This window comes from Calonectris borealis, chromosome 2 (genome assembly GCF_964195595.1).
Source record: "Calonectris borealis chromosome 2, bCalBor7.hap1.2, whole genome shotgun sequence".
In the NCBI taxonomy this organism is placed as follows: domain Eukaryota; kingdom Metazoa; phylum Chordata; class Aves; order Procellariiformes; family Procellariidae; genus Calonectris; species Calonectris borealis.
The window spans coordinates 73,321,753-73,346,252 of NC_134313.1; the positions used below are offsets into that span (position 1 = coordinate 73,321,753).

General features: G+C 38.8%; 1 protein-coding gene across 1 annotated transcript in view; it reads left to right on the forward strand.

Annotated features, from left to right (window-relative positions):
- Positions 1-24,500, forward strand: part of MOCOS (molybdenum cofactor sulfurase) — a 228,043-nt gene that overhangs the window by 165,971 nt on the left and 37,572 nt on the right. Inside the window, exon 6 of the mRNA XM_075142346.1 lies at positions 11,170-11,369. Coding sequence (XP_074998447.1) covers positions 11,170-11,369 — 200 coding nt within the window. The remainder of the gene's footprint in view (positions 1-11,169; positions 11,370-24,500) is intronic.

Genomic DNA, 24,500 nt, shown 5'->3' on the forward strand with positions numbered 1-24,500 from the left:
AGTGCCTGCTGCCTCGCTTCTCTTCCCTGATGGTGGCCCCCTCTGAGTTGGTAGCATTCGTCCTTCACCAGTGCCTTGCTCGGATCAGTGTTTTCTTTTAACCTTGTCTAAGTCTGTCTTCAGAGAAAGTTCTCTAGTTTAGTGTAGATCTTGATTTACAGCATGAGACAGCATGGTGTTATAGCTTATTGAAGCTGGTGTAATACCAAGAGTGGTTAATTCTTTCTGAAGCACACTACCTACAATCTTTAGAAGGAAGCAAAAACTGGAATAAATTACTTTATAATATTCATATTTTCTACCTTATGTTTCTCTTCCAGTCTTCTTTTCAGTAGATCTGCACACTGAATTTGCAATTGATTAAAATACCTATCCTGTGCTTACAAAATTACAGATGTTCAGTCTTTATCCACCACGCTCTTATTACTCATCACCCCCATGACTTGGAGAGCACACAATATTTTAGGTGCAGTGGATTTCAGAAGATCATAGGAATGAGCAATGTAATCACAACCTGCCAAAAGTTAATTTTTGCCAGCCAACACTGCAGGACATTCTGCTTATAAAAACACTGGTACTGTCTTACAAAGGTTATTGCTGAGTATGCCACAGCAATGGCTGTACTGTAAGAAGCACTGGCATCTCACTTTTATTGAACGAACTCTTGAGAAGTGAGACTGGGACTGTAACATCATTGCTCAAACCTGCATGTTGAGAATGTGCAGCATTGTGGCAAAGTAGCCATATTTGCTCTCAGTTTTTCCTTTTACTATCTGTGAAATGTTATGTGTGTTCACTCATCTCACTGTCTCACAAACCTCACCAATGAACTTCAAGAGATCTGAGCCTGCCACATCCAGGCTGAAAAGATGACCACATGAAGGAAAGTGTGTCAGCAGGTCACCCTGCGGTCCTCACAAGAACAGTGAGTGATGTAAAGCAGAGTTAATGCTGTGACCTTGGGGGAGGTCAATAACAATGGCAGTAAAAAATTAAAGAATTCAGGGGTTCCCAAAATGTTTAGCTAAAGGTCTCTCTTGTAGTGTTAATGTAGATATTTATTAAAACAACATTTGCCTGTTTAAAAAGCTTGGGACAAGTCCTGGTATAATTCAGTTTAGGATGAGGTCCAAGGATCCTGAACGCTTTTCGATATTGACTGCATGCTTCCTTATGATTAAGGCATCAAATCAAGGAAATTTCAAAGCAGTTTTTAGAATTCATTGTAGCTGCTTTTTTACCTCTCTTTCATGAATGTCATTGTTTGTCCCTCCATGGTAGCTATTATTGTAATAATATTACCCAGCAGAGACCTAGTCTGAGAATGCAAAACAAACAGCAAAGCATCCTTTCAGGCTACCAGAAAATTATGAATATCAATAAATCCAAAAATTCACTAATGAAAATATTGTTCTGTTAATAATAATGGCTAGAGCTTATTTTACCAACTTTCAATATTCCTGAATGTTACAGATAAGGATTGGGAAAATTGAGTGTATTTTTATCTTGTTCCATCAGTAGTCAACATCATGCCTTAGAATTTGTTGTCTGGAAGCTTTTCTTTTTCTGTATCATATTCCTTGGTTTAATTAAATGAACTTGTGGTATTTCCTGTATTGCTGTGATGGGCAAGTTCTGTGGAACCTTAGAAAGAGTGGGTTACAAAGGCTGCACAAGAGCAGATATAGAGCATCCCTGCTACTTCACATGCTGGCAGCCACAGCCATGGTTCAGAGATTTTCAGAGAAAAAGAGGGAAGGTGTGCAACCAGTATTACCAGGCAGGCAAAACCTGGAATGCAAATCGATACGCTGCCTTGGGCACCAAAGTGTTTTCACCAACAAAGAGATTCCAAACATGTTATGTTAAAAGGATTGCTGATGTAAAACCTGTAGGAAGGTAGAATCAAACGAGTGGGTACTGAAGTGTGAGATTTAAGCGCATGATTACCCATTCTTCTTCACCTAATGCAGGCATGGTGAGCTCTGAAAGAGAACTGATTTATATCCTAGCAAGGCTTTAGATTGGGATCTGTCATCTTAGGAAGAAAAAGAAAGAAGCTGTCCGAGTTTTCAGAATATTTTAAAGGGTTCTCTTGATGCTGAAAGAGAGATTGCCTCCTATAAAAAACACATTTGGATTTATCTTTATATTCAGCTTATTTTTGGTGCAAGTTGTTTGTCTCCATTGGTCTGCAGCCGTCTTCAGGGGAAAACAAAAACAAACAACCCACAAAACTTCAGAGCCATTAGAAAGTCATGAGATCGGCAAGTAGTACTGGTGACTGTGTCTTATAGAAAAGTTATTTGAGGGAAGAATTGTACTTAACTGCAGACCTGACGGAAGTATCATAGTCTCTGGCTGAGCAGAAGATGAGAAAGGTTTTCCTCCTACTGTGTTAAAGTGATTGGAAAGTTGTTGCTGACTCAAATAAGTAAATAAATAAATAAATAAACAAGTGTTCATGCAAAGTCAGTGCTGAATTAGTCTTATTGACTTGAAAACATACGACTTACTGCCCCATCTTACATTTTCTAAATCCCCATGACTGTATTTGAGATGAAGAAAGAGTTTTATGCTCTGCCTCATATTAGCAGTCTAGCTGTTGAGAGTTGAAAATACCAGGAAACAAGCAGTAGTAAAGCTTTCACATGCTGGCTTCAAGGAATTGTGCATAGCAGGCTCCATTAAACAAAGGACAGAGCCACTTTTATAATAAAGCAGAAAACAGGCCTGTATGTTACATTCAGGTTTCTAACAGCTACCAGGAGAATTCATGTGCTTTTATAGAACAAGCTTCTCTTGCATTTAGTCCTTAAGATGACAGAATCATAAGCAGGAGTTGTTCTGCTGGACTGAGAAAAACCTTGGGAGATAAAGCCTTTAGAGGTACAATGCGAGTATCTCATAAATACATTCTTTCAGGGATGATTCTGTTGTTCTCGCAGAAACCTCTATGGGCTCATGTCATCCAGCACTCTGGAGATGCGGTTTGAATGCTGCTTCCATGAGGTGTGCAAAACACTCTGCCTTTTTAAGAAAGCCTCCCTATTCATCTTTTATGTTGCTGGTTTTATGGTTTGAAAAGTCATCCTGAAATTATTTCCCCTGCTGAGAATATGGCTTGGGCTAATGGAAGACAAAAAAGAACGGGCAGACACACACACACCCTCCCCCGGCTCAAAAAAGAAATCTCGTAACAATAGCAAACAGTAAATTAAATGTATCTTACCTGGAGCTTATTTGACTTATTAGATAGTTTTCAGTCTAACAAGCAGTTAACTGAAATTGAATTGTACCTGTAATTAAAATAGTTATACTAAAAGTGAGTCAGCCAGCTGGCGTGTACAACTTCCCCTCTCTTACACTACTCCCAAGAAAATAAAAAAAAAAGGCAAAGTATTCCTCATTATGATGTTTGAAAGCTGGGAGTGCTTCTTTCAGAATGTGCTGCTCGTTTTATTCAGAACAAAGACTTCTAACTTCCCTCACTGTGTGAAGACAGAGCTTGAATTAGCTGCTCTAAAGAAGTGGGAGATAGGGCATCAAAGAGCCTTCTGTTCATTAAGATAAACACCGAATATGTGTTTCATGTTTGGTTTTGGTATAACATTCTGAATAGAGGATTAAGCAATTGCTTCCCACAGTCTTAAACTATTGAGATGGTGTGGGAGAAGGAGGAGAATAAAAGGATTTAAGCTATTATGCAAAGAATTAGTGTTGAGCGAGTAAAAGGTCCCCCTATTACCCATTGAATTCTGCATGGATTTAGTTGAGAGTGTAACATGGATCTCCATTTTCATAGAATCATAGAATCATTAAGGTTGGAAAAGACCTCTAAGATCATCAAGTTCAAACGTCAACCCAACACCACCATGCCCACTACACCATGTCCCTAAGCGCCTCATCTACACGTCTTTTAAATACTTCCAGGGATGGAGACTCAAGAACTTCCCTGGGCAGCCTGTTCCAAGGCCTAATCACTCTTTCAGTAACGAAATTTCTCCTAATGTCCAATCTAAACCTCCCTTGGCGCAGCTTGAGGCCATTTCCTCTCGTCCTATCGCCAGTTACTTGGCAGAAGAGACCAACACCCACCTCACTACAACCTCCTTTCAGGTAGTGGTAGAGCGCGATGAGGTCTCCCCTCAGCCTCCTCTTCTCCAGGCTAAACAACCCCAGTTCCCTCAGCCGCTCCTCATAAGACTTGTGCCCTTCACCAGCTTCGTTGCCCTCCTCTGGACACGCTCCAGCACCTCAATGTCCTTCTTGTAGTGAGGGGCCCAAAAGTGAACACAGGATTCGAGGTGCGGCCTCACCAGTGCCGAGTACAGGGGCACGATCACCTCCCTACTCCTGCTGGCCACACTATTTCTGATACAGACCAGGATGCCGTTGGCCTTCTTGGCCACCTGGGCACACTGCCGGCTCATGTTCAGCCGGCTGTCAACCAGCACCCCCAGGTCCTTTTCCTCTGGGCAGCTTTCCAGCCACTCTTCCCCAAGCCTGTAGCGTTGCCTGGGGTTGTTGTGACCCAAGTGCAGGACCCGGCACTTGGCCTTGTTGAACCTCATACAACTGGCCTCAGCCCATCGATCCAGCCTGTCCAGGTCCCTCTGCAGAGCCTTCCTACCCTCCAGCAGATCAACACTCCCGCCCAACTTGGTGTCGTCTGCCAACTTACTGAGGGAGCACTCAATCCCCTCGTCCAGATCGTTGATAAAGATATTGAACAAGACTGGCCCCAAAACTGAGCCCTGGGGAACACCGCTCGTGACCGGCCGCCAACTGGATTTAACTCCGTTGACCACAACTCTCTGGGCTCGACCGTCCAGCCAGATTTTTACCCAGCAAAGAGCATACCTGTCTAAGAGTGAGCCACCAGCTTCTCTAGGAGAATGCTGGGGGAGACACTGTCAAAGGCTTTACTGAAGTCCAGGTAGACACACAGAAAGTACACAAATAAGTTGCAAAAGCCCATCTAAAGTTTTAACCTGGACATTGATCTCGTGAGATGGAGGCTTGCAACTTAATTATGTACTTTCAAAGAAAACTATGTACTTTTCAATTCCATAGTTTCATAACTGAAATTTCCTTTTTATGTGATTCTTTTTGTTACATCTTAACTTCAGAAAGAAGCCTGCTGTAATCTATGCATGGCAAGGTATTATTTTTTTGGAAGTACAAATGACATCTGGAGGCATAGATTTTTCCCTTCTTGCTCATGAATGCAGTTACCTCAGTTGCAGAAAGTGTCATGGTCCACCCCACTCTGTGTTCCCCAAATCGATTTTTATTACATGTGTTTTACAGATCAAGTCGATTGGACTGTTTATATGAGTCAGTGTGAAAAAGAGGTTTGCAGTCTGTCCACACCCTATGCGTTTTCTCTGAGTGTGGATGACAGATAGTTTTATGAATTTCCTGTTAAGCCAGTTACAGTGTTTTATGTTGAGTTTTAATGAACTAGATTTGCTAACGGTTATGACCAATATTGGAATGGTATTACATTAGAAGAGCTCCTTTCTGTTGACTCCAAGGAAGTGTTAGTGTATTAATTTTAATGCTTAGGTTCCATAAGGGGCTCTTGTGCCCTTAGTTCTGTTTTTAAAAGTAATGTTTAGTTGCTGTTAGCCATCCTGTAAGCTCATTTTCATGTATTTTTGATTTATATTCTGTTTATTTAATCTTTAAGCTACCAGTTGTAGCTGCTTAGAAGTTACTTTTTTTTTTTCATATATTTTTTCCTCTAGGCATCTGCTACTCCTCACTCTGGGAGACAGGCAGTAGCTAGATTTGGTCTGACTTAGGACAGCTGTTCTCATAATTGAGGGGAAAAAACCCACCAGGAATGTGTATATTGAATATTTTCATTGATGAATGTAGGAGCCCTACCAGAGGATGAGTGACCAAGGTTTCTTACTAAGTTGATTATATTTTCTTCTCATTATTTGCTCTTCTAATATTGTATTTATAACATTTCAGGGTTGCACTTTGGAGGCAGGGGGTTGGATCATCATATGAATATTTCATTTTCGTGTTTGCAATGTTTTGTTTGAAGCAGGATTGCTAAAAAATAGCAGTGGTTAGAATACATGTTGTTTAATGTGGTTTTAAGCCAGGGCACTCAAATTTGCAAAGGAGATATATGAAGCTATCATTACCAAGTTCATCCTCAAGAGATGTTCTTTGAGAGAATAACACTAAGTAGGTGACAGACTTCAGTCAGAGACGTTCAGTTCTACTGAACTGAAGCATAAAAGAACACCAAAAAAAGCCCAGAAATGAATCTTAATGTACGCTTCTTGGAGGAAGTGAAGGAAAGACTCCAAATGTTTTACAGGATTTACAGGTTCCATGGCTTCATTAGCACATTGACTCACAGGTCCCACATGGTCATCTGTCTTGTTTGGGATTTATTAGAAGGTGGCTACATGTTGGTTTCCCTCCCTGCTGATTGGTTTGCTGAGATTTCAGCTCATCATTTCTCTGCCTCGTTGCTATCTGTTAGGTAATGCTGAAGAATAATGAATCACATTGATCTTTTTCTTATCCAAAAATATATATGAGTTTGGATTTACTGGAGTAACAGAGAATTTGTTCTCGTAAACCTCAATTTCGTGTTTTTTCACAGCAGGTTAGAAAAATAACTGTATATTTGATTTATGGCTCTCCCTTATCTCCAGTATTTAATTTCTCATAATAAGAGAGATAAGAACTGTATTTGAATGCAGATCACAGAGGTTTCTGAGTACAGCCTGAAAACCTTAAGCACCAGAGCTTTCATTCTAGAGGCTCAATTTCAGTCTCTGCTTTATCTTAATCTTTTTATTCAAAATCTTTTATAGATGTTGACATATGCCTATCTCTCTACAATTCTTTCAGGAAGAACTAACATTTGAACATTTGAGCTACTGAAATCCTGGTTGTTTCAGAGAGGAGATTGTATGCCATTACATGTTTGCCATTTACGTAATGCAAAACCAGGTCTATACTGACTCAAAAGCATTCTATGCTGACTGCTTATTGGACATCTGTGTATCTCATATTTCTCTGATTAGATAAAATTCCACTGAAAAAATAAAATCTTACTGTATTTTGCATATAACAAGGAGATAATAAGACAGAGGTAATGTAAATACAAGAAGTTATCACCAGGCAAGCCAAGCAGTGATTTACAGTACCGTGGGGACAATTGTGCATAGTTTGAATGCACATAGTTTGAACCCTCTTGTAAATGTGAGATAACTTACCTTTCTCTTCCAGATGACCGAACTGTCTCTATGGATAGGCATATGCACACATGCAATTCCTATGGAAAAGCTGACGTTGTAAATTTATCCGTGGGTTATCCAGTGCACTGGCACTCTGAATTTTCCATACTGGAACAGTATCAGTTTCCATAACAGTACACAAATGGAGGTATAAGATGGGATGGGAGGCCTGAGATTGTGCTAATCTGTAGTGCACAAACATACATCAGCAATATGAGGTTTAACAGCATCTCCACAGGTTTACTAGAGTACTTTGCCAAGGGGCTTTGTACACAAAAGTACAAGCTTTCTTTGTCAATCTCTCCTGCTCAATAACTTTGCCACTGCAAAAATATATGGCATTCATTGTGGCAACAAATAGTGTGAAAAATGAGGTGCTATTGGGAAGAAGAATTAATTAAATGATCGTGTCTGGCTTAATGTAAAGTCAAAACACGTGCATGGGGACAAAGTAATAACGGGTATATTAATCCACAGAAATGCAGGAGTTTCCCTTTTGACAGGGGAGTCCTTACATTTCTACCATAGGAAGAAGTCAGTTATTAATGAGAGCATCTTTTGTGCTGAATGTGTTCCTACACACATAAATACAGTGAATGGTATTAGATAGACTTCAACTGGTGTAATTTAGACTACATCAGATTCATTCTGATCCAAATTACCGAGTGCATAAATTGTTCTTCATTTTAAAATCATCTTTAGGAGCAACTAGATGCAATTTACCTTAATGAAAAAATGCAGTGATAAGGAATAAAATCCATAAAGTGAGAGGGAGTCAGGGCACTTGAGTCCTTCCCAGCATCTTCTCAAGATGAAGTACTGATGATTTTTCCAAACTGTAAGTCTTCCAAAAGGCTTAAGATGTGCTACTTCTTTTATCCCCAGATAGGCAGCTAGGGAAGAGTCTCCAAGTGTTCAGAGTTAAGGAACTGGGCATAAAACCAGAGTTCTGTGTAGAGAGGAGATAAAATGCAGGAATGCAATAAGGTAATAAATACCAATTCAACCATAATATAGACGATTACCTTCTTATTTACCTTAGACAGGCTCAGTCAAGCAATGAGTTTCATTTCTGTCACCCCCAATATGAGACTAGATGCAATAATGCAAGTCTTTAGATCATGTTAGAGACCAAAGATTTGTTCTGGGTTTTATTTTCTCTTCCTCATATTCTTTTCCCTAGTAGGGAGAGGGAGATGAGATAAGCACTGGATTTATGCAGGATACAGGACAGATCATTTTATTTAGCAAAATAAAAATAAATCACAACTATTTTCTGAATATACCCCTTTTTCTGTCAGAAAAAACTTCAGATTGCTGGCATTTGTTTCACAGGGTTTTCTGTGACATCAGACCTAATCACAACCTATTCTGCTACTTAAAAATATGGGACTCTGGCAACACTGCTTCTGCTCTCCAGTCACGGGGCAGCAAAGCAACTGCGGGCTATTGCATTTGGATTTGTCAGAATAAATAATTAAGAGGCTCATCAGCTTCTCACTAATGAACAAGGAAATGTGATTAAGCAACTTTAAAAGAGAATGGCTGAAGACAATATAGAAATGATAGCAGGATGATTGCTGTGAATGAGAGACTGAAATTTCTGAATAAGAGATTTCTTCAACAAGACACAAGGGCAGTAGTTTAATCTTCCATTAAAAGATTCCTGCCAATTTGGAAAAGTTCTGAATCAGGAGATTACAGACATCTCAGAAGCTGACAAGGCAGTCACTTCTCTTAAGACAGTTACTTTCTGGCAAATGCTGAGAAATAACTTTTTTTTTTTTTTTTACTATTTCAAGACTCTTAACTTCTACCAAACAATGACTAGGATATCTCTGACTAGGCAATCTTTTATTCTCAAAGACTCTGAAAATACAAATCATCTTTCAGACCAAAATGTTCTAGAGATGCTTGCCAAGTTTACTGTGGCTAACATCTAGAAATTGTACTGATTAGCTTCTGGCAATGTTCCTTGAAAGTGCTTTGTGTGTTAGTATCTCATTAAATACCTTATTCCTCTTTATTATTCTTTAGCACCAAAAAAATGTACTTCCACCTTATATCTAATCTGTTTCTATGCTTTTACTGTCTGCTCTCCTAGCTTATCTAAAGGACATGGCACATAATATAGAAACGTGAAGAAAAGTGAAATAACAGAAGTTGCAGTAATTCTTCTGTATGTCAGGAGAAAGATATCTTATTTTTTTCCTTTATATACATTCATGAATGACACCGTCTTTTTACGAGTAAAGGCACAAAAGTCAACAAGCAGATTACAAGATTTCTGTCCAAGGGCAGTTATATCAGACTGTGGAAGTTTCCAGATACTTAGATATAAAAATGGTATGCGCAGAAGTGTGAGATTCAGTTACGCAGTTTAAAAAAAGAAAGCAAAAGAAAATGTCAAGCATCTTTTTAGTTACAGAAATGCTGATGTACCTCAAATAAGATACTCAACATTACATAAAACACTCTGGATCTAAAACCCAGGCAGAAAAACACTGTTCTACTTCCAGAGGCTTTTGAGGAAATTATTCTTTCCTTTTTTTTTTTCCACATGATGTAGGCCCACCATAGTGCAATGCATAGTATGCATAATAGAAACCACTTTGGATTTTCAGCCAAAATTCCAGCTGTCCCCAGTGAAGATTTGATTGGGTTTAAACATGTTGTTAGCCTTCAGGTATCTCCCTGTGTTTCTTACAATACTTCGAGATCATATTGTTATCGTCTAATTGTCTTCCATAAAGATGCAAATTCACTTTGAATCTTACTTTGAAGATTACTTGTACTTTTCTTGTTCCATGTCATAAATTACTGTTTGATTAGGGTTAGGGTTAGGGTTATTCCTTTTCCTGTACTGTATTTATTGTCATAGCCAGTTACTTGTGTCCTGTCAGCGGTTTATCTCTGTGAATATCACAACGTACTTCTTTGTCTCAGATTACATATGTTCTCCTTTGACTGAAATGGCTGGTTTTGTATCTGGCGCTTATGTTTTAGCTTCCTGCAGAGAATCAAAATATCCCCAAAGCCATAGGTGACCATGGTATATCATCCTATGGCATATCCTCTGAGCACAAGAATGAGAAGCCATTTCGATAGGGACATCTAACAGAGACACAACCTCCTCTCAGAAAGCGGAGATGTGGAAGAGGTCTTCATCTCAGGAAATCTGCAGTCCTCTTTTCCAGACTCTTCAGTGTAGCAAAAAAAAAAAAGCCAACAAAGAAAGACAACATATTTCCTCTTTATGCTTTTTCCAGGCCAAGTTTTGTGAAAACTTCTCTGCAAAGCTTCTCAGGAGCAAATAGATTGCATGGTTGTAGTCAAAGAGGTCTTCACAATATCCTCTTTATTTTTCTTCTGCAAAAAGAAGAGCAGGCTTGGAAGAATATTTCTTCAGTATTCAAGTAAATTCCTTGTAGACTAACACTTGTGTTTTGTAATTTCATTTAGAATTTTACTATTTTTATTTTATCTTAGACATAGCAATTTGCTTTCTGTACTATGCTAGAATTGATGCCTCATTCCCATGATCTCCAGAGCCAGATTTGGAGAAAAACTTGCTTTTCAAATTAATTGTGCCAGAACGTCTTAGTGATATGTATAGGCTGGAACTATCAATATTGTAATGCACGTGAATCCATTTCAGTGTAACTTTAGATTTCTACAGTAGATTAATTGTAGATAAATCCTTGGTGCAACAGTAATTCTGAAGCTTTTGTATGAGGAAAGAATCTTTTGCAAATTGTATATTCATTTAAAAGAACCCAAAACTACCAATTTTGTGCTAGTTACCTCCGTGCTACACCATTCTGAAAAATCATCCTTTTTTTACATTTCCATAAAAATAAGGCATCTGACATGTATGTGCACTTTTCTTTTGTAGGTGGAATGGAGAAAATAAAACAGCATACCTTTGCATTAACTCACTACACCTATACTGTGCTGTCTACCTTAAAATATGCCAACGGGGCTCCTGTAGTACGTATTTACAGCGATACAGATTTCAGCAATCCTGATGTCCAGGGTCCTATCATTAATTTTAACGTGCTCGATGAAAATGGAGAGGTAATCGGCTTTTCACAGGTATATTTTTCTCTTACATTATCTGAGTGTTACATTTATATTTTAAGCATATTCACAATGAGTTCTTTATCCTAAAGGAAATATTTTGTCCATAGTGGTCCCTTCTGAGATTTTGTTTCTTCATACCTCTGCACAATATATACACACCATTTTTAAAGTAGTAGAAAGAGAATCCAATAAATAGTGCTAGCACACCACAAAGTACATAATAGCCAAAGCCAATATCTTATGGATTTAATACTCTACACGTAGGAAGTTTGAAAGTGGGCTGTTTTAACAGGTTGCATTGACTAGGCGGTTTGTTTTTTTATTGACTTCCTTCTCTGGAGTACTCAAAACTGGGAATTGAAGAGCAAGTCTAGAAAAGCTGATATAAGAGACTGCCTTGGAGCTTTGACATGCAAGTGAAATCAGATCTCAAAATATTGCAGTCACCCTTGAAAGAGGAGTTCTCTTTTCCCTTCAGTTCTAATAATTACATTCTTGCAATATTCCTCAGGAAGCAGTGAATAAAGTTGAATGATCAGTGTAAGGAGTGAGATTCAAGCTCCAAAAGTCCTTAAATGCTGTCTTTCTCAACAGCTTTTTCTAGCCGTTATCCATCAGGTATACTGAGTATCTGTAAGATGAAACTTTGTGAAACTTTTCTACCTTCAGTAGAGAGGTCATAGTGTGACCATAATTGTGTATGACTGTGCACTGTGTAAGCAGCGGGTAACATAGGGTAACGTAGCTCACTTGCTCATCAGCAGAAGTCAGAAAAAACACAGCGCTCTAGTTTTGCTTAATTCTTCTGTTTTTCATTGGCTGACGATTGAAGAAGCCCACAAGTCAAGTTCAAGTGTATGACCTTAATTTTTTTAAAAGCTGTCAATAACTGGCACCATCTGTCTCAGTGACTACCTCCCTCTTACAGCAGTAGTGGAAGAGCTGCATCGCTCTTGGAAGCTGATAATTCCAGACCATTAGGGAGAGAGTGGAGTGCTGCAAAAGGCGTTCCTCAACACTCCTCTTCTGGAGAGGAGAAGATCCGGATAACGGGGGGAACGCAGAGACATGTCTACGAGAATACAAGAGGAGATCCATATATACACAAGGGAGAACTGAAGTGAAGCAGTTACTTTGTAGCCTGTCAATATGGAGTTTTACAATTTTTTTTAAGGCACTTACCACACGGATGAACATGGGATGGGCAAATGTGTAGTACTGGAGAAGCTCTTCTTCCCATACGTCTTTTTTTGGACTATGCTACCAAATACTCTCAAATATTTGCCACATTTTGTTTCAAAAAATTCCACATTTTAGGAGTGAATTAGCCATTTATACAGTCTTGAATATGTGTGGCAATATGTGCAGAAAAGACTGGAGATATTAACACAGGTGGGTTGGTAAAACACTCCGCAAACACTCTGATGTTGCTTCTGTCCTTTGGTTAAAACCAAAACCTTTATTTGCACTTCCGATTTTCAGTTTTTTAGTAAAAATGGCTCTTGCCTGTTTCACTTTCTTAAACTCAACTGTATCCTCAAAAAAAAATTATTTTATAGTCTTATGCCTCCATTGTGCCTGTTTGCTGCAGTGGCTGCTCATAAAAAACTTCTTTATTGATCTGTATCATCTGGATTGTGCTATTCACCAGATTCTTGTCATTTCTGGCATGAGTATGTAAAATGAAGAACTATAAAGTTTTCAAATGCATACCAGTCACATCTGCAGTGCCTGTTAGATTACTTTGTTTAATTAAAATAATGTGCAATTTAATGACTTTTAGAAATTAACAAGCAACAGCACTATTCTTTCCAAAGCTATAATACATGTGATATATATATATAATTGGCTGCTTTATGGAATGAAATTCTTTCATAGGCATCTTATAGCAGTTATGGGGGAGAAAAATGTTTGCTGCTTCTTTATGATTACAAAGAAAATACATACAGCAAAGATTAAGCTTCATCAAACTGACAATATAATTTCATCTTCGTACCTGTATGCATGTCTAAAATTAGGTAGGTTTTTTCAAATCAAAGTTAAATCCAATACTTCCGTTAATGGTTTAGAAATGAAATAGTGTCCTCTAGTTTGGTCATGTCTGTGATCTGGACATTCATACGGATTGGTCAGTCTCCATGCAATGTAGTGGAGTTAGGAGAACACAGTTTCAGAAGGCTCCCAGAAAACATTTTGGGGAATTTTTAATGAAGGGAAAATTGGATGACATTTCTATCTGACATACCTACTACTAGTGGACACCAATTAATGACTCAGATTGTATTTCAGCTAGCATATTAAAAGAGAAATGACAGAATGTACTATTCCTTTATGGATGATATCCCATCTATGATTAATTACTTATAACCAGGCATCCAACCAGTTCTATTTGTCTTTCTGACAGGCAATTGTTATGTGCCCATTGCCTACTAGAGGGCACAGTGTGGCTGGACATTAGCATTTGGTAGCCTGAAAAGGACAATCTGACTAACTGATTCCAGAGAAAATATTATGATGAGGTTTAGCGCAGTTTATTCGGAACATTTGAGATTGCCAGGAAAGACTTCATAAGTAGACAGTGTCTTCAGAGGATACCAAGCTTACATTTAAGCCTCAAGATTTACATAATTTACATGATATTCAAAACTCTGAACTAAGTCCAAGATATTTAGGATGTGAAAGGCGTGTAGTGAAATACATGACATTTAACACTGCCACTGAAAAATGAAAGCAGGGAAATAATGATGTCTTTCATATGCGTAGCATTTGGGAGGAAAGCTGTTCTTACCTGTGTCTATTATTGAAATCCATTTCTCACTGTTATCAGAGTTTAATTGCCAGAGCTAACAAGATTGTGCCACTAAACACAAACATGCTTGAATTACATACATGGGGTCAATTGCACTAATAGGAAATAGCCACAGTCTGAGGTTCATCCTTGAGTAAAACCTTCATTGCAGCACTTAAGATCAGATAAAGGCATTTCATTAAAGTGAGACACACAAATGAAATCATACCATGATTGCACTCTCAGGGATGGCAGCGTTTTTGACAGCCTCCTGTCCCGGTATATATGATATAGAACACTCGGATGTTAAGAAGTGATAAGATGGGAGTGAAATAATTATGGAAGTTGAATTGCTATTGCTTTTTCATTTAAATGGTTCTTCGTGATTGTTGAAGGGTATCACTATTTTAGAGTTATTATATTTGGAATAAACTTGCTTTGTATACGATATGTATCATTGGTTTAATTGACAGTTTAATTACTGTTTTATTTTGCTCTAAATGGTAATTAAAACAATTAAAGAGGAGGGACTTGCAGGCTCCAAACAACAATAGTCACTCAAAAGCTTTGGTTTTTCTTCAGATTTTTCATGAAACACTGCTTTGTCTAGGGATAAAACTACTACAGTTTTGAAATCTCCATAAACCTCTTATCTTTGGGCACTAAAACTACACTAAATTTCCTCCTTTCAGGTGCACCAAATACTTCCCATGAAAACTATTTCCTTCAGTAAAGCTGTCTTGTAGACTACTATTGGTAGTAATTTGTTCTTGAAATTACTTGGGAGGATACCTGCATTCTTTCCACGCAAGCTGCCTGTCCTCTGCACGTCTGTCATTTTATGTTATGTGTTTATTTGCACTGCAGCACCAAAAAGCCCCGGTTATGAATAGGGGTTAAACTATGATGAATACTTGACAGGTCCAGGACATAAAGATGGCCCTTATGCCAAACAGCTTCTTCATATATACTTGTCTAGTTAGAATGGATAATTCTGCAGCTTTATAGTTTTTGCTATTAATGAAGTGTGGACAGATGACAGGCTGGTGATTTTGAAAGGTGAGAAAGTGCAGGGGTAGAGACGAAGGACCTCTGCTAAGTCAGTGGTGCAGGATGGAAGCAGCAGAGTTGACATTAATGCAGCAAGCTGTCAATCTTCTGCTTCCTTGTGAGGCTACCAGGAAAAGAAGCAATTAGCCCTAGATATTAAAGGGGGTTTGTGATGTCACAAAAGTGACATTATGTATATGTTCGATGCTGAGCTAATACTGCAGACTTTTCACACAGAGAATCACCGTTGACTCATTTATTAATAGTGAATATCTGTAGTCTTCAGTGTTTATACATCCCCGAGTACTTCCAGTCTCTGAAGCACTGTTTGACAGCAACAACTCAGCTTCAGTTTGCATCCTTGCCATCTTTTCTATCAAAAGCTTGCATATGACTCTATGAGGTTCCAGCCTGTTTTGAATGCCAAAGAGGAGATGGAGCAGCTGTAAGGGAACAACGCTGATTTGAAACAACTATCATCCACACAATCTTAGAAATCATGTCAAAGTGCAAAATTGTGTGTTCCCTTCCATTTGCAGATTTGAAAAACATCACCGTCTTTGCTATGAGGGACCTTTTGTGCTAATATTATTTTACGTTTTCCTCTTTGTTCTGATAGGGAGAAGAGACCTGTGAAATGTTCTTAGTACATTCAGTAGATAATTGCAGAGTAATTTTATAATTTTTCCACATTTCATTCTGTAAAGTCAGTTTGGGAGCTGGAGGAGGGGAAAGGGGTAAGAGGCAGAGATAAGCAGATGGAATTTCATCTGAAACATTTCTTGAACTGTATGCCCTAGAGAGCCCAGTCACACCTTCCAGTTCAGCGTTTTGTGCCCCCAGTGAAAAATACCGCTTCCCTTATCAAACTTTTTCTTTTTTACGCTGGTCTTTGGAGATAATATTTTTTTCTCCTGTGTGTCACGCGCATAAAAAAGTGAGCAAGCCATCATAGCTATCTTTTGAAAAATGACCATGATTTCTGTTATGGATTACCAGCTCTCTTTCCCACTCTGCTTTTTCACACTGCCTCTTTTGCCTGGAGCCTGAAGCTAAACAGAAGTAGCTTGCTGTGATTGCCTCACCTGCAAAAGTTCCCTTGGTATCCATATATGCTTGCCATGCCTTCTTAAAATCCTGTCAGGAAGGGAACAAGCATCAGTCCATTAACAGTCTCAGCCTTCTTGCCTGCCACTTCACACTTGTGTGTGACAGACAAACTGCTATAACAGGAATCAGCTGCCAAACATAAAGAATGTAAACATTTTGGTTTGCCTAAGGAAGGCTCTTCTGTAGTGTTGCATATGGATGAGTTTTGCCTCTCAAGACTGAGAACCCTGCTCAGATAGATTATGATCAGTTTTGTCTAGGAGCCTGCATTAGCATGTCCTGGCTCACTCTCATCAACCCAGATAGAGTGAAGGGGGGTCTAGACTTTGAACTTATCTTTCTTCATCCATTTCTCAAGGAAAAAAACTATCAACACTTCTCAGCAGATAACTTCCAGTGTGTGTCCTTTCAGCACAAATCTATAATGCAATTTGATGACTGCTTTTATGGCATCTGCCCACTGTCTCACCGACTCTTCTTCTATCTCAACATCCCTTGAGTTAATGTAAGGGTAGACTCAATGACCCACTGTTCGTTTTTTCCTTTCCTGCCTTTATTTTCTATCATTCTGAAGTGAAGACCAGGGTCTTAAATTGGAATGTGTGGCCCCAAATCACTTAGATGTAAGAACAGCCACACAGGATCTCACCGTGGCACCTTCTCTACCCCGGTAACCTCTTTCTGCCAATGTTCACATGCTAGCAGTATATAAAGAGGACAAAACCAGAATGAGACTCCCCCCAAGAAACAAAAGAAATTTTCTTTTCTTTTTAACCCCGTTTATCCTTCTGCATCCAAAGCATCCTACAGCACTGAATTGTCTTGTAAGCAGCTTAGCAGCCAAGCCAAATTAATCCCTGTGGTTTGAGAAGACATGGAGGGGGAAAAAAAGATCTTAGGACTGCAGGGACTATGAGAGGTTACCCATCATCGTTGTGTGCCAAGATAGGATCATCTTTACCTGAACCTTTCTGCAACTTCTGGAGGCAGTTCATTCTGGAACTTAGCTATATTCACTATTACAAAATATTTCCTAATGATTAACCTAAATTTCCCACAGTGCAGCCAAAGTCCATTATTACATGGATTGGGCAAAGAAAGAGACACCAGTTGGGCAGGAAGGCAGAAAAAAAGGAGATTCCAGCCATGAGAGTCAGAGGAGAGTTGGGCAAGCAGTCTGAAACGGTGTCGTATGGGAGAGGTGTGACCAGGGAGGAGACAGAGCAATATACGCAGGTAGAAGTTATTCGGTTTGTTTGCATGTGGACAGGTCTGCAAACAGAAGTAACATGGGACAAAGTGGTGTGAGGCAGAATGGGAAATATACATAAAAGTAGTTGCTTACATAAAATGGCGATAGCCAGTTCTGGAAGCACCTTCATATTGCAAGTACACTTTCTTTGCTTTAGTTTCACAATGTTCTCTTTTAAGAGCTTCCTTTTCTTCCAGTGATGTTTTAATAAATTGCTTAGCTGGACCTAGATCTGTAGGCAGGACCTGGCAATGGCCAGGTGAAATCTCCTCCTTCTGCTGTAGTCTTTCAGTGTCACCTTGAGGGATTCAATGTCTGTCTTCCCCACTTATTCTAACCTCATAGGAGTTGAGAGGAAATACGTTAAATACTGGCAAATCTTCAGATATCAAGTAGCGGATAAATTTGTATATACACACAGCTGGTTGAATACATATTCATGTCACTACTTATCGTTACATGATAAAAGGGACCATGCAATACCCGTAGTGGGTAGATTTCTTGAAATAATTGCTGTTTGTGTCTTACACGGTACCCTCAGTTTCACTGGTATATTAGCTCCAGTGCACTATACATCTGGTATATAGGTACAGAATTAGAGCAATGACAACATGTGAATTAGAAGAGTGGAAAAAAAAGGAGCTACGGCATTTCACATGCACAGGAAGCTGTTACCAGGTCAATTTGATCAGACTGCTGACCAGAGCCTGGTAGTAGCTATCAGGACTTGAAATTCGTACCATATCCCTACAGGAGAAAGTGGGTTGCTGTTAAGCAACGATGAGGGATAATTTCTACTTTGTTTAATCTATGTGAAATAAGTCTTCATAGAAAGTTATTAAGCAGGAGATTTTTGTTGTTCTTCAAACCATAATCCTTTTATGTTTTTTCCATCTGTTACTTTTTACTTCTGTGTAAAACAATCATTCAGTTTTGCAGGTGGAGAAGTACAGAATTGTTTCATCTGGGCCGGAGAAAATGGAAATCCAGCATTTGTTAATTCCAGCTAAGAACATCTGTGCAGAGATGGTCAAACAACTTTGAGTTAGTTACACTAATGCTTTTAGAAGCATATCCACTCATTATATTAATTTTGATGACTCAGGGAAAGAAAAGTGTTCTTAACATGCCTAATGGGATTTTTGGCCATCTTCCCAATAGCTACCTAAGAATTGCTGGGGTGATTGCTCACTATTGATTTTAGCTATAGATTTAGCCATCGATTTCAGGAAGCCAGGGATGGCAGATGGACCCGCACAATAGAATGCAAACAGGATTACAAGGAGAAAAAGATTATTGTGAAGATTCCTGTTGAACATCCACTAATTTCCTTGGTTCCGATTAGTTTCCCATTGCACTGTGCATGTCTGGTAAGTAGGGAGATAGCAGCAATACAGCAGCAAACCACACTGGCTTGCGAATAAATGGCACCTTGTTGCTTCAAACTGGCAAGAAATGCCATTGCAATCTGGATCTTTGTTTACATTTGGTTACATGACACTGGGCACTCAAAGACAGCCCTTACAACAAGGGGCTCTCTAGGTAGGGGCTACTGACTGAGCGTAAGGAGATGCTGTACTTGAGAGACTCAGTGTGATAACTGCAAACCTAGTTAGTAGGTAATGAAGCTTTCTTGTTGCCAAGGAAGTAGTGGCAAAGTACAGGCTGAGCTGTTTTCTGTAATATCTCATTGTGGGGAGACAAAGACGCATGTGAGATAGTATGCTTGAAATTGCCTACTATTAAACTGCTCATCAGAGCTGGTCAAGGTTAGAAAGCTTCATGAAAGCCTAGACTGAAGGTGTTGCCTGACACTGCTTCTCTGGAGTGTCCTTGTACGTTGCTAAGGAAACTGGAAAGGATATAGAAGGAAGATACTTGTAGTTGATCAGATGAAATAATCTCAGATGAATCAGGGAGGCTAAATATTTTCTATTTAGTAACAGGGCCAAACTGTGGCTCTAAACTAGAGACCAAGTTACACAGGGGAGAAATGTGAAAGAAACCACATGGTAGCAGCAAAAGGACTGCACTTTTGACAGTCTCTGCTGGATTTCTTTTTTCTTGATTTTGGTAAAAGCAGATGAGCTGCCTTTGAACGCCTGCAGTGTCCAGTTTCATTCCGCCATCTGAATCCTTCGAAGACAAAGAGAGCTTGGCTTCACCTTCTCTATTACCTTGCTTGCATCTTCCTGTCCCACACACAAATACTGTATAGGACCCGGTATGGATGCAATTATAGTATTTCAACACGGTCCATCATGGGATTTTAACCCTACAAACTCCCTGTGATCTTTTATCCCATTTTCAGGGGATAAATACAGACAAAGGAGGATTTAAGTGATTTAAGAGAAAGAGGAAAAGGTGAAAAGGGTTTTGACTGGGACATGAATTAAATCTATGTCACTAGACTTTCAGTGTCATGCACTGCACCCTTTATTCCTAAGCATTGTTTCCACTTGATTAGTCTGCTACATTCCCCTTTATCCCTTCTTGATACCAATTATAGCTTAGTCTTCTGTGTTGTTTGCCTCTGGCTTCCACTTCTCTGACTAGTAGCAGCCTGACCCAAAGCTTTTAGCCTACGGAATAGCTATGGATGCACAATGGAATGCAGAGATACAGACCTTTTCCTATGACTCAGAAGGGAATGCTCTGTTGAAATAGAGTTAAGAAGCCACAGAGGGCTTTGGTTCCTTTGCTTGGCTTTTCTTCCTGGAATCCATCCTTTCCCTGATGTTATTTTATCAAACCAGATTTTCATTGTCACTGAATCCAGTTTAAAAAAAAAAAAGAAGAAAAAGCCAAGAGAAAATGCCGTTGGTTGGAGAGATCTGTGGCCATTGAGATGCCAATTCAAAGAAGACCAAGGTGTTTAGCCTACTTATCAGCCTGTTCAGTTTCAAATAGCTGGATCTTGGACTCATGAAGTTTATATATGATCCAAGTAAGTCCATGCCCTAATACACCACATGTGCTACAGAGAAGAAAAAAGCAGTTGAAAAAATGTGAGGTCATCCATTAACAATCAAGACTGTGTTTCATTTCTTCCTTACAGCCACCCCATCCCCAAAGTATCTTCTAGCTTCTGGATCGCAGAAATGTAAAATTATTGTTACTTCTTTATGCATGGAGGACCTGCAGTTTGCTATGTATATGGCATCTTCTAAATGAGAATTCCTGCAGAATGGCAACCCACATATTCTGAATTATGCTGATGTTTCCAGCCTGCTTCTCTCCTGTCCAATCTTACCTGGTGTTTGACTGTCTTTGAAACCAGCAGAGAAAATTATCACATCTACTGCAAAGTTCCTGATAAGCTAGCATTTCCACTATCAGGACACTGAGTTTGGCAATTCCAGTAAGTTTCAGTGTCTCTGAATTAATACTTCACTGCCTTCTACCAAAGCGGTTTTGGTCAGAGTGAGTGATGAATGGATGTAGACTGAAGAGAGATTTACATCGACTCTCCAATTAGTTTAAACCATTGTCAACAACCAGAGACGCAATAAGGAGAGGATCAGATTCATCAATACTGTGGGAACCTGCCCACGTAGAAATTCTTTCCCTGGGATGGGAAAAAGTGCCTCTCTTGCAAGAAACCATGCAGTTAAACCAGTTTAAGTATACTGTAACTCAGCTAAAATGCTTTTTTCCTCCTACTAAATGATTTGGAAACAAGTGCTGATATATTTTTTTTCTTCTGACCTACTTCTTATTAAATTGTATTAAACAAGATTAAGTATGCATTTGCATCAGCAACATTCCACAGTCAGATGCTGGATGACAGAAAGAGCTAGCTTACTTTCTTTCCAATTCCATGCCATGAATCAGTGAATTAATTTACCAGTGGATGTGGAGAACAGTGTCATGAAGCCTGTTTTATAACCAGCCATCAGTGGTGTGCAGTGAAATTCTTGTAATGAGCAAATCCATCAGACAAACAAACTGCTCTGAAATTTGAGCATTGTAGAAAACAGAATGAGAAGTCCCGATGCCAATTCCTGAAGGACAGTACCTGCCAGTATTGATTTATATGATTTTGGGTTTTTTGGGGCACTTCATGATCTATTATAAAAAGTTCCTTTATTCATGTGAATTCTTGTGATACTCAGTAAAATAATTTGCACAAATAAGAAGTACTTGCTTGAATAAGAGCTACAGAATTGGATCCTATGGGAATGACTTCAGCAGGGGTTCCTAAAGAATCCATCATTCTTAGTGAAAATCTTAGACTTAGTTGATTAGAAATAATGCAAAACTATGTGCTATTTGTAAATATTTACTGTCACTTAGTATGTATCTACCTACAGTAAGCATCATTCTCAGACTTATTTCAATGGAGCCTGAAGTCAGAGAAAAGCTTACACCTTTCAGCTGACCGCCACAGAGAACCTGAAGTGAATGGGTAGCAGAAGTCAGTCACTTAGCAAAGGCAGTCACTGGTGCAGCTGTGTGACAGAGAATGGGAAATCAGAACACACCAGAATCAAATTTATTTTTGGAGCTGTCCAGCTGCTGAGTGTGAACTAAAATACCAAATATCCAAGGGGAACTATTGTAGGGTAATGCATTAAAATCAGGGAAAAAAGCCCTCTCCACCTCAATATTTTTATATTTTAAAAAAAAAAATTGTAATAGTATTTATCAGATAGAGCACTATGAAAAAAACCCTATCTGTGAGCACTTCATCAATCTGGCAACGCTAAAGGAAGGCTCACTGGGGACGGCAACTGTGCTTAAAATAGAAATTATCTCGGAAAAAAAAGAACTATTTTAAAAATGGATTTAGATGAACTTCAGTCATGTGTGTTTATTAAACTCGAAGACCACAGCCTGGCAGTGTGAAAAGCACCTTTTGCTTGTCAAAAATCAAGACAAGCTGACATCAGAAGGGTTGAGGTGTGAAGCAACCTACAGGGCTTGGCCCACACTAAAGAGCTTCAGAAAAAGTAATGAATGCAAAGGGGCTCTGAGGAGCAGACGGGACTCCAGGATGTTGTGATGGCTTAATTACCATACCCTCACTGACTGAAATCAGTAAAAATGCTGCAAGATTTCTGCATGTGTTTTGCAGTTTAATTGTAGTGTTTAAGCTCTGAAAGACCAAGGCACAATAGTTCCAAATATCAGACCCAGGGAATCACCAAAACTGACAATCTGAGCCCATTAAGCTGTGTACTTACCATTAGTACCATTCATGCTTCTGTGCCTTCATTGATGAACATATTCCTGGCTCCCAAAAATCAGCTACCACTGTTACAGACAGAGCTGCAAGCGGCATTCTGTATTTCATAACTCTGAGCTCCATACCCGTTATTGCTCCTTATGGCAATTTTAAAGATGTGCTTTATTTAAACAAGCTTTTCTTCATCAAAATAGCTGTAACAGATGCTTTATGTTCTATTTGTTTTGCTATGTGGTAGCACTGCAGAGAGACATGAAATTAACTCCCCAAGTAGCATATTTCTAGGGTGAAACTAAACAAGAAGAAATCAAAGCATATGTCCAAGGGAAAGTCAAGCATGCATTCAAGGGACAAATAGATTTGCAGTGCTGCCCTTGCTGATTCTTTACATGGTGTCATTGTTTGCAATGAAAAGTGTGCATCACGTTCCCAAGACCTGTGTGCATTATCACATTGGTGATAACGGAGTTCGATTAATACTAAAGCTATGGATAACTTATCTTCGTTCTCCTGAACCACAATTCCCTATATTCCTCTAATGTTCATACGTTTTTATGTATCAATAATCTTTTTCTACTGTACAGATTAACATATATCAAAATTAAAAGCGTTATTGGAGAAGGGTATTGGGTCGCATGGCTAGAATGAAATTACTGTTCATTAAAGAACAGTAATAATGTATTTGACAAAATTACAAAGATTTTTTAAAAATTCTTGTAACAATTCCTTAAAGTTGGATCATGGAAACTTCAGTACACTACATACACTTTGATAAGCAAGGCTGCCCCAGCAATGTTTCTTCAAAAAAAAAAAAAAAAAGATTATATATGTTAAAGCTTATTGTATGCTGAGCAAATAAGCCCAAACACTGTACAAATTCAGTAGTGAAGTATCTGTCATGATTTTTGCCTTGCTTGTCATCATTAACAGAACGATAGATCCACCCACGAGTCACTAGCACCATGACAAACCATGTTATGCCAGGATGACAACTTATCTCATCTAAATGAAAAAAGAAGTCAAGAAAATGTCACTGTTCCCACATTGAAGTCTTCTGACAAAACAAAGCTAATGACACCACAACAGTCTTTCTCAACAGATGCCTTTTACTATAACTTTGATTTGAGAAACATGCTTTGAACACAGGATATTCTCCAAGGCATTAATCGTGAATAGGAAGCCCAGGACTGATTCTATTCTCTGCTTTCCAAGTCTGGATTTATGGAGTTATTTTGATTGTATCTCCATTTGAGAACTGAACCATTTTGAACTGAACTAGTGGGGCAGAACATATTTAAGTGTGAACTTGAGAACTTGTGCACTATAATGATGTAGGATTTCTTCTGTGTATACAGCACATTTTTGTGTGGAGTACCTTGGAAAAAAAAAAGAAATTAATGCTGTTTGAACTGCTTTTAGCAGAGCTAAACACTACTTAGGTTGAATTATTTCAGCCTGGAGTAAGTTCTTACAGAGGGCTTAGTTTCTCAAGCTGCTGAGATAGTAAAGTTAAAGGTGCTTGGTATCTCACACAGTTAAACTCAGAGATGTCAGAAGATAGGCTGACATCAGAAGATTGATGATGTCAGAAGATAGGAGACAGAAGATAGGCTGAATTATACCAGAAAGTATTTACTACATGTATTGGGCTGTTATCCTATACAAAGAGAATTTATGTTAAAAAAAAATAAAAGCTAATAGCGATTAAGCCAGCTAGAACAGCTAGGTTGAATGTTTACATTGTTTACATTGATA